The sequence below is a fragment of the Salmo salar genome, chromosome 13 (genome assembly GCF_965601325.2).
Source record: "Salmo salar chromosome 13, fSalSal1, whole genome shotgun sequence".
In the NCBI taxonomy this organism is placed as follows: domain Eukaryota; kingdom Metazoa; phylum Chordata; class Actinopteri; order Salmoniformes; family Salmonidae; genus Salmo; species Salmo salar.
In genome coordinates, this window is record NC_138303.1 from 104,022,615 (window position 1) to 104,034,049 (window position 11,435).

Genomic DNA, 11,435 nt, shown 5'->3' on the forward strand with positions numbered 1-11,435 from the left:
TCTCTCCACATCTCTGTACCTCAGCGAGGGTGGTAGGCTCTCCTGTGTGTCCCACACCCCAAACGGCAGACGGTCTTTGGGGAGACCGTAGTGTAGTGACCACTGGGCAGCGTTGACCATCCCACCATACTTGACCATCAACTCAACCAACTGGATTTGCAGCTCTGGGTCGTCTGCCACTGTGGACTGACCATACTCGTCAATATAGTGAACACACACACCATCAACCAACCAACCAATGACCGAGACACTGAGATTATATCATGCATGGGCCCTGTTGTGTGCGTTTAAAAAAAATACTAAACTAAGCAAAAAGAGAAGCCGATTTCACACGGCGTACCTGTACATGGTCACGCCAGTTCTCCTCTGACATGCCTTTCTGAAAGTCAGAGACGGTGAGAAGTGAGGACATGTGAATGGGGCGGAAAGCAGAGGCCTCACAGCACATAAGGAAACATACTTTAATTGAATGACCTGATTGCAAGTAACTCCGCATAAGAACGCCTGCTAAAGGACTGAAATGTATCATGTTAAAGGACCCGGGCTTGCTGCTTACCTCCACAAACCTTTTATACATGAGGAAACGCATGGAGTCTGATTTACGCTTGTACACAGAGTTGGGACACAGACCTGCAAAGTGAAACCATTGAAACCAATGAAAATGTAGAGCAGGCACACTGATGATCAGTGATACACATGGGCTCCATCAGAACACACACACACACACACACACACACACACACACACACACACACACACACACACACACACACCTGGGTCGATGTTGAACTTCTCCATCAGTCGAAAAACTTGTTTGCTGAGCATCTTGGGCTGGATTTGATCAGTTTGATGTTTGGAGAGGGACAAGCGGGGAAACTGCCTGCAGTAAAGCACAAGGAAACATAAACCACCCACTAACGTCACACATACACGCACAGAAAGAGTGGCACACACACACACACACACACAATACCTGCGTAGTTGTGCTATGCTGAAGTCAGGATGGCACCAGGAGTCCAGCAGTGTGAGCATACGTTCCTCCAGTTTAGGATGGCCCCTTACAAACGACTCGGCCATAGGAAGCTTGTCCTGTAGAATCAGGGGGACACACATCTGCAACACACACGAGTGGTTAAGTACCAACACACACACACACCTTTGCTTTAATAACAGGTTCTGATCACTCACCTCCTCCATATCCACTTCATTCTGAAACTCCAGTTTCATGCTTAACAACGCAGCCTGAAAAACAAAGAAAACATTTAATCAAATACACGTTATTTAATTGTGAAAATCCCCAAACATTCATTTTTTACCCCCCCCCCCCCAAAAAAATGTATAGTTTTTATTAATTCACCTAACATAGCTTTGTCTGACTCCATCATGATTAACCCATTCGACTCCCATCCACCCCGTCCCACCACAACAACCAGATGAAGAAGAATAGCAGAACACCAACCAACCTCCCTGTAACAGCTGACAGCCTGCAGTTTGGTGATATGCAGCCTCAGGATGCTCCGGTCCAGATTCCCCAGCTGGTAGATGTCTATGAGAGGATCCATGAAGCTGGGCTGGGCGTCCGTGAGGAGTCTGAGAGCACGACGCTGCAGCCCCAATTTAGAGACCTCTGGGACGGCCTGGAGGGTCACCTGGAGGTAGATGAGATTTACAAATGACGCTTCGTGATTATTTTCTTTAGCTCATAGTAGCGACATGTCTTAATAAACCACAAGCACACAGTGCCTTTGGAAAGTATTCAGACCCCTACCCCCTTTTTCCCACATTTTGTTACGTTACAGCCTTATTCTAAAATGGATTAAATTGTTTGTTGTTTTCATCAATCAACACACAATACTCCATAATGACAAAACAGAAACAGGTTTTTAAAAATCATATTCAAGTGAAATAAAGTGCTGGCCATTTTATTTTATGTGAACTATTTTTGGTTCCTGGCACTTGTTTACAATAGAGGATCTTCAGTGGAACTGAGCATGTTGTTTTCCTTTACTGGGACTGACCTTGGGATGGGTGCGTCTCCAGCGCTCAAACTCCATGAGGATGCTGTGGCCCATGGTGGTGGCCTTCCCCTTCTGCCTGCCTGGACAGCCCTCCAGGACACACAACAGGTCCTCTAGAGGTGTCTGGAAGTCTGAAAAGGCCTTGAAGGCTACAGCTCGCAGCTGAGAGGACAGGGATGGAGATGGATGGGAGGGAGGGAGGGGGGTTTAGATACACTCTCCATCTGTGCCGAATCCTAACATCTGTGCATATTAACTTTTTTGCTAAAATCTCAAAATTTCCAAGTTACACATAAAGCTGTGAATTGCATAACACTTTGTTTTGTATGGGATTAAAGTATTGAATCTTGAATTTTATTTAGATAGATTTTGGTACTCACACACTTTCCCTTTCTCATTCAACATCTCTCACAATTTGCACAGTTAGTCAATATCTACAAAAAATGCATGTCTGTTTGAGAGATTGTAATCTTGCGGCTTGATCTTTTACACAATATTTCAGACGCACAGTCATTCACTCAACATTCTCATAGATATATCCGGTTGAGACCTGCTCGCTCATTCCTTCCCTCAAGGTTTTTTTCTCACACACACAGACTGTGAAGTTGACGACATACACAATGTAAATGCAGCTTTGTCTCACCGTCTCTAGCTCTTTCCTGGTCCAGAAGTCAAAGAGTTGTTCTCTCAGCGCCGTGGGGTCAGCACCTGGAGGTCACACAGGTGATATGGGGTTACACACTGACCCCTACTGACCTCTCACCCCAACCTGTCATTGGCATAGGGGTTACCAGCCTAACCCGTCAACCATACCAATTTATTGTGTTTCCCCCTATCTTTTCCCTTCCATTTTTCACTCACACTAGATATGCCTAACCTCCTGAAGCATTGCAAACTGAAAAAAATCCCACACACTAGCACTTGTCCTTTCTGAAGTTAGCCTATTGCTACACTAACCATTCTGTATACCTCCAGATGAGCTTCAATGCCATAAAACTCTCCTTCCGTGGCCTCCAACTGCTCTTAAATGCTAGTAAAACTAAATGCATGCTCTTCAACCGTTCGCTGCCCGCACCTGCCCGCCTGTCCAGCATCACTACTCTGGACGGTTCTGACTTAGAATATGTGGACAATTATAAATACCTAGGTGTCTGGTTAGACTGTAAACTCTCCTTCCAGACTCATATTAAACACCTCCAATCCAAAATTAAATCTAGAATCGGCTTCCTATTTCACAACAAAGCATCCTTCACTCATGCTGCCAAACCCTCGTGAAACTGACCATCCTACCGATCCTCAACTTCGGCGATGTCATTTACAAAATAGCCTCCATCACTCTAGTCAACAAATTGGATGCAGTCTATCACAGTGGCATCCGTTTTGTCACCAAAGCCCCATATACTACCCACCACTGCGACCTGTATGCTCTCGTTGGCTGGCCCTCGCTTCATACTTGTCGCAAAACCCACTGGCTCCAGGTCATCTACAAGCCTCTGCTCGGTAAAGCCCCGCCTTATCTCAGCTCACTGGTCACCATAGCAGCACCCACCCGTAGCACGCGCTCCAGCAGGTATATCTCACTGGTCACCCCCAAAGCCAATTCTTCCTTTGGCCGCCTCTCCTTCCAGTTCTCTGCTGCCAATGACTGGAACCAACTGCAAAAATCACTGAAGCTGGAGACTCTTACCTCCCTCACTAGCTTTAAGCACCAGCTGTCAGAGCAGCTCACAGATCACTGCACCTGTACATAGCCCATCTGTAAATAGCCCATCCAACTACCTCATCTCCATTCTGTATTTATTTATCGTGCTCCTTTGCACCCCAGTATCTCTACTTGCACATTCATCTTCTGCACACCCTACCATTCCAGTGTTTAATTGCTATATTGTAATTACTTCGCCACCATGGCCTATTTATTGCCTTACCTCTCTTATCCTACCTCATTTGCACACGCTGTTTATAGATTTTTCTACTGTATTATTTATTGTGTGTTTTTTATTTTTATTCCATGTGTAACTCTGTGTTGTTGTATGTTGTCGAACTGCTTTGCTTTATCTTGGCCAGGTTGCAGTTGTAAATGAGAACTTGTTCTTAACTAGCCTACCTGGTTAAATAAAGGTGAAATAAAAAACGATTTAAAAAAAAAACATTCCATCAATGTTTATCACTATTACTTAAAGTGGAACTGACAGAATTTTAGCAACATAACATCTTATTAAAATTGGTTCATATACACCCCAGGAACAATATTATACTTTTTAAAAACATTTTCTGACAAGCCAGCACTTAGATATGGTCATTTTCACAAATTCTTAGAATGCTTGGGAATGACGTATAGTAAGGCAAATTAAAATTCTATAACAATATAGAGTAGGAAAGCGGAAGTACGTTCGGACAATTAATAGACACTGCAGTAAATAAAACATCCGTCTCACCCAGGACCGGAGTCGACGTAAACTTGTGCGCCAGAGACCAAGCAGAGCTACAGTAGGCCTTTATACAAAAAAGCCATTTGCCACACAAGCCTGCCATCATTTACTTTGAACTGGACTGTGTGTTTACAGGCAGTAGCAACAGCGAGACTTTAAAATCATTAAAACATATTTGCCAAAAGCCACAATATACACCTGAATGAAATTGCACTGAAACGATGTGGAATTGTAGCCTATTCATCCTTCTGCAGCTTGCATGCTTATCCCAACCATGCACTTAAGCTAACTGGCTAAAGTAAGCTAGCTTGCTCCTTTCAGACACAAATGAGAGAACACCTAACTTTGACCATTTTACTCACCCTAGCAGAGCTGGTTAGCTAGGCTGTTTACTAGAGTTATCTAGAGTGTTCGTGACTAACTATGACTTTTTTTTGCCTACGTTTACTGACACCGGTCATATTCAGTGGGCGTCGTGCGATCGTAAATTCATCAGCTATTCTGCGTTCTGGCACACAGACGAGAGTCCTCTGAAATTGGAGTAGATAGCCAGAGTGAATTTGCGAATGTAGGAGATATGTCGTTCAAGTTCTTGCTAGCTAACCAAATGACACCTGCATCTATAGTTGTGTATAGCCACCAAAAACAATGATGAGGGGGAAAAGTCAGCCACTCACCCACTCCTCCAATGACATCCTCCTACCAGCTAGCTGGCTAACGTTAGGCTCCGTGGTTTTAGCTTGCTACCTAAATAGATATGCTAGTCTATTAGCTAGTTTGACTGTATTGACATTCCCAGCCTTAGTTACATTCAATATTTTGGAGAAAAACAGATGTGTCATTGAAACTGAAACAGTGCATCCCGAATGGAGGCAGCAAACAATGTACCAGGCCAGCTCTTGATTTACAACCTGACAGCAATATTTTTTAGACTACCAAGAAACGTATTGGTGAATTATATGAATCATGCATTGAACTGCATCCATCTATTCTGACAACAACGCGCTATTCTACATCATGGATTGTTAATTCAAATAGAACCTATTTAAAGAAACATGTAATTTTTTTATTGAATTAAGTCAGCTAGGATCCAACCCTTTTTTTCTCTCCAATTTCCACCTAAAATTACAAACCCAAATCTAACTGCCTGTAGCTCAGGACCTGAACCAATGATATGCATTTTCTCGATACCATTTGAAAGGAAACCCTTTTAAGTTTGTCGAAATGTGAAATTAATGTAGGAGGATATAACACATTAGATCTGGTAAAAGATAATACAAAGAAAAAAAGTGTTTATTTTATTTTTGCACCATCATCTTTGAAATGCAAGAGAGAGCCTGTAATGTATTATTCCAGCCCAGGAGCAATTTTGATTTTGGCCACTTGATGACAGCAGTGTATGTGCAAAGTTTTAGTCTTATCCAATGAACCATTGCATATCTGTTCAAAATGTTGTCTCAAGACTGCCCAAATGTGACTAATTGGTTTATTAATACATTTTAAAGTTCATAATTGTGCACTCCTCAAACAATAGCATGGTATTATTTCACTGTAATAGCTACGGTACCTTGGACAGTGCAGTTAGATTAACAAGAATTTAAGCTTTCTGCCCATATCAGATATGTCTATGTCCTGGGAAATGTTACAACTTCAGGCTAATGTGATTAGCATATGTTAGCTTAACCGTCCCGTGGGGAAGGACACCGATCCAGTAGAGGTTAAGGGGAGGCAAGTAGCCTAGTGGTTAGAGCATTGGGCCAGTAACCAAAAGGTTGCTGGATCGATTCACCGAGCTGACAAGGTAAAAACCTGTCTTTCTGCCACTTAACAAGGCAGTGTTCCCCAGTAGGCTGTCATTGTAAATAAGAATTTGTTCTTAACTGACTTGCTCAGTTAAATAAAAGTTCAATAAAAAAAAAGAACAAATTCTTATTTACAATAACTGCCTGCTGCGGGGACGGGGGTTTAAAAATAAAAACATTTATAACAAATATAGGACAACACACGCATCACGACAAGAGAAACACCACATAAAGAGAGACCAAAGACAACAACAGCATGGTAGCAACACAACATGGCAGCTGCACAAAACATGGTACAAACATTATTGAGCACAGACAACAGCGCAAAGGGCAAGAAGGTAGAGACAACAATACATCACACGAATAATACATAATAAAGTATAATAATAAATAAAGTTGTTTTTGTAGCATAAAATGGGAATTTTATGTTTTTGACTAATATGATTGTCTGTTCAAATCAATTAAATCAAATCACGTGCCGAATACAACAGGTGAAGACCTTACTGTGAAATGCTTACTTACAAGCCCTTAACCAAAAATGCAGTTAAGAAAATAGAGTAAAGAAAATATTTACTAAACAAACTAAAGTAAAAAATAATAAAAAAATTACACAAAATAACAATAATGAGGCTATATGCAGGAGGTACCGGTACCAAGTCAATGTTCGGGGGTACAGGTTAGTCAAGGTAATTTGTAGGTAGGGGTAAAGTGACTATGCATAGATAATAAACAGTGAGTATCAGCAGTGTAAAAACAAAGGGGGGGGGGTGTCAATGCAAATAGTCCGGGTGGCCATTTGATGAATTGTTCAGCAGTCTTATGGCTTGGGGGTAGAAGCTGTTACGGAGCCAATTTTTTGGGCCTTCCCATGACACAGCCTAGTATATAGGTCCTGGATGGCAGGAAGCTTGGCCCCAGTCACGTACTGGGCTGTACGTACTACCCTCTGTAGTGCCTTAAGGTCGGAGGCCGAACAGTTGCCATACCAGGCGGTGAGGCAACCGGTAAGGATGCTCTCGATGGTGCAGCTACAGAACTTTTTAAGGATCTGGGGATCCATGCCAAATATTTTCAGTCTCCTGGAGGGAGAAAAGGCATTGTCATGCCCTCTTCTGTTTGGACCAAGACAATTTGTTGATGATGTGGACACCAAGGAACTTGAAACTCTCAACCTGCTCCACAACAGCCCGTCGATGTGAATGCGGTCATGTTCGGCCCTCCTTTTCCTATAGTCTACGATCATCTCCTTTGTCTTGCCCACGTTGAGTTAAGAGGTTGTTGTTCTGGCACCACACTGCCAGGTCTCTGACCTTCTTCCTATAGGCTTTTTCATCATTGTTGGTGATCAGGCCTACCACCGTTGTGTCATCAGCAAACTGATGTACGTACGGTCACTGTGGGGACGACTGCAAACGAGTTAAAACGTTGTCAGTTCCCCTTTAAGAATAACTGGATTATCATTAACTCAAAAGGAGTGGGATAGGATAGTATTAACAGCAGTTGTTCAGGGTTACTGACCGAGTTTTGGAGCAGTTCTGCTTTGCAGAGGACAGGGCACATTTTTGGAGGGCTGGGGTTTAAAAAGGCCTGGTAACAAAAGGGGATGTGTAGACTGGGTATGTTCCTAAGCATTCCCAAAAGCTCCTGCCTCACTCTCCTCCCACCCCTCTCCTTCCCAGGCCCAGTGTTCCTGTTCCCCTCCCCCCACTGCTTTCTGTTTGTCTCGGATTTCCCCAGGAAAGGGCAACGCGGTGGTCACGGTGTAAAAAATCCAGCCTTCCTGACAGACAGCCTGGGAAAGCAGACCAAAGGGCTTCTCTCTCTCTTTGTTTCTCTCCCTACCCACACTTTTAACACTCAGGTCTTCATGGATCGGAGCTGGTTCATGCCTACACAGCAGAAACACTTTTCAGACTGCCCAAAGCAAAGCACAACACAATGCATGGCGGAAGAACACGGCACAAATCGTATACATCTCTTTCTCCCTCTCCGTTGCTATTCTCTCTACTTTAGCAGTTATCCCCCAACCCAGTTCCACAGAGAGAAAAAAGAGGGGGGGGGCTCAGGAATGTGGAACATGTAGCTACTCAATTGTATGGGTGAGCTACTGAGTGACAGGTAAGCAGGGACTCAGAGCTGTATATGGAGGAGCACTCCACCTGGGAGAGTTTGTGTGTGTGTGTGTGTGTGTGTGTGTGTGTGTGTGTGTGTGTGTGTGTGTGTGTGTGTGTGTGTGTGTGTGTGTGTGTGGTTCAACTTGTATACCTTTACACCTGCCGGGACTATCCTTTCTGTCATTCCGACAGAGGCAAAACCATACCAGAACATGTGTATTTAAGCGTGGTGTCTGGACTGATGCGTGTGTGTGGGTCCCAGACAAGTGTTTGTTTGGCTTAACTACTGACCCAATTGTTGTGTAGCCTGGCTCATTCCTCTCCAGTGGATTGCGCTGCGTCGTAAGTCTGAGGGGTCTCACGTTCCTAGGGGGGAGGAAGGGAGACAAAGTGAGGGAGGGGGAGACAGTAGTGGGGGGAGACACGTACTGGTAGTTGAGTTCAGCAACAGACGGGATTGCCTGTTCTGGTATACAAACAAACATCAGGGTGAATGGGACACACCCTGACTGGCATTGCAGGCCAGATTAGCAGCACCTGATTGGTGGGAATTAACAATATAATGCGTAGATACTTCCTGACAGGGGACATTTAATTAGTTATTGACTAAAGTTCAGTTATGCATCCCAAACTCAAACCATAATTTCATCCACATTAGAAATTCAGCGTTCTTTTCTTTCAGTGTCTGATCAAATAATTTTCACATTTCTTTTAAATAGGGAGACAATCTGTTTTCAGCATTTGTTTCCATGACTGATCAAAACTTACGGTGAGCAATATGTTTGGAGCATCGAGACGCAATAAAAAAGTATCGAATTACAATACATATAGAATCGTGAGAATCGCATATTGTACCGGCAACCAAAGTATTGTGATAATATTGTATCGTGAGGTCCCTGGCAATTCCCAGCCCTAATTCAAATGGCGCTGTATAAAAAGGGGTCTATAAAACAGGCTCTTAAAACCTTGGGCTGGGAATTAACAGGGACCTCACAATACAATATTATAACAATACTTAGGTTACTGATATGATATGTATTGCGATTCTATTGCGATTCCATGCTCAAAACATATTTCTCACCATATGTCTGCTGCAAAGGGACAAGAGAGAGACATGAGAAAACGAGTTTTGATCAGTCATGAAAGTAAAAGTGCTGAAAACAAATTGGCTCCCTATTTAAAAAGAAGATGAAGAACAAGCTATGAAGAAAAAAAATACTGAGTTTTGGTGCAGCTGACTAGCGTTTTGGTACAGCTGACTAGCGCAAAAATTATATTGTGATTTTGTTTCAAATAATATCCCCAATGTGCGACTATCGATTTTTTACTCCATCACTATAAAAAACCCAAACTTGTATTAACTTGAAAACCCTTACATCAGGGGTATTCAATCGGGGGTCCAAGATCCTACAAGGGGTCCATACATTTTTTTTCTCACTCAATGTTTTCATGAATATCTCTAGCAACAACAGAATAAACTAACTTTATTTCTCAACTCCTAATGTTGAGCACATTATACTCACTGGAGACAATTACACTCACTGGAGTATCTGACATAGGCTTTGAAAAATCACCCACGAATAGGCTACCAGTGCAGAAAGTGGTGCTGGCTGCTGGTAAGCTTTCTTGACTTAATACATTTTTGCCAACACACGGCTAACCTTTGTTTACCAGCTAAACAGTTACTATTAGCAGAAATGTGTTTGGAGTTACCTTTCTAGCTAATAGGCTATGTTAGAGTTTACATTTCCTTTTCCAATTATAATGTGGGAGGTCAATTTAAAAAAAACGATATACCAAATCTATTCATTTTCAAATGTTGATTACTTCTCCTTGCTATTATCATTCACCTGATGATAAGACAAGACATTTGGAGAAACATTTTATTTTTGCTAAGGTGTGATGAGGGTCCCTGGGACGCCATTTTGCCTGAGATGGGGTCCATGGGCAGCAAAAAGTTGAAGACCCATGTCCTACATATTTCGGAATTTCACTTGAACAAGTTAAGAACCAGAGCTGAAGCGTCCCCGGGCACACACCCTGTGGGAACAGCAGACCACGAAAGGACAGGCTGCCAGCTGGCTGTGGGACATGCTTTTGAGGCTGAGGATGTTTTTTTAAGTCTGACGTCTGGACTGTTTCTCTCCTCCTGGTATGTTATTGGCTCTCACAACTGACTCGTACAGCAGTAGCGGACTCTGGTGCAGGGCGCTCTACTGTACTCTGCTACCACCTATTGGCGACTATCGAACAGTACAGCATGATGGGAAGCCCTCTGTTAAGCGGCTCCTACTAGATGAGGAAATTTACACAACATGTACCCAAAGAGAACCCTCTCTGTTGTAACATCCTGTTATGTTCACTAATTTGACAATTAGCCCAGAGTAGTGCGAGATGTGACAAATTATGCATGGTGGTTTGTTACTAGTAGCTAGCTAACCTATGTCCAGCTAGCTAGCTGGCCCACCCAGTTGGCCACAAATTAGCAAGGTAGCTTGCTAGCATTTTAAAGCATTTATCTCACGTGTGAACGTCACCTAGCTAAAAAGCTATCAACTCTATGTCAATGTGATGTGACATGGGTTGAATGTTAACCGAATTGACCACAATACATGCTATGTTACAATGTTTTGAAGGTGAAAAATAGACTTACGTTATAACTTGCCTCTAGCTAGCACTAGCAAGGAAATGAAATTGAAATGATAGAGGTTTTGCACGGAAGGCTTCAGAACGGACACCACCAAGTTATCGTTCTCGTCTATGGCTCGCGAGTTTTAGAAAATAACAGAACAGAATATAATATAATGTAATATAATAGTATAATGTAATATAATAGTATAGTAATGGAAATGGCTACCTGGTAGTTTTTACCATTATATAATGTTATACTTACACAGATATTTGAAAACAGGTAATCGTTTCCCCCACTTAATAAAATAATCTCACGGCGATTTAATTTATTTTTAAGTACTGTAACGCTCGGCTATTTCTGTCCTGAAACGTGCTCTATATTAAAACACGTATAGTAATATTGGTCATCAATATAAATAATAAATAAAACGGCAAAACATA

At 42.5% G+C, this 11,435-nt stretch overlaps 1 protein-coding gene across 4 annotated transcripts in view; it reads right to left on the bottom strand.

The window, feature by feature from the left end:
- exd3 (exonuclease 3'-5' domain containing 3) overlaps nucleotides 1–11,435 on the bottom strand; it is a 63,998-nt gene that overhangs the window by 52,418 nt on the left and 145 nt on the right. For 2 of the 4 annotated variants that reach the window (XM_082960535.1, XM_082960538.1), the window contains exons 1-11: nucleotides 11,017–11,134; nucleotides 8,655–8,729; nucleotides 2,662–2,726; nucleotides 2,019–2,180; nucleotides 1,464–1,649; nucleotides 1,189–1,242; nucleotides 974–1,113; nucleotides 774–880; nucleotides 557–630; nucleotides 341–379; nucleotides 20–186 (exon numbers count right to left, since the gene is read on the bottom strand). In XM_082960535.1, coding sequence (XP_082816661.1) covers nucleotides 20–186; nucleotides 341–379; nucleotides 557–630; nucleotides 774–880; nucleotides 974–1,113; nucleotides 1,189–1,242; nucleotides 1,464–1,649; nucleotides 2,019–2,180; nucleotides 2,662–2,726; nucleotides 8,655–8,679 — 1,019 coding nt within the window. In that variant the 5' untranslated portion in view covers nucleotides 8,680–8,729; nucleotides 11,017–11,134. Of the gene's footprint in view, nucleotides 1–19; nucleotides 187–340; nucleotides 380–556; nucleotides 631–773; nucleotides 881–973; nucleotides 1,114–1,188; nucleotides 1,243–1,463; nucleotides 1,650–2,018; nucleotides 2,181–2,661; nucleotides 2,727–8,654; nucleotides 8,730–11,016; nucleotides 11,135–11,256; nucleotides 11,415–11,435 lie in introns of those variants that run through there. The other 2 variants (XM_082960537.1, XM_082960536.1) reach the window with 2 other exon arrangements.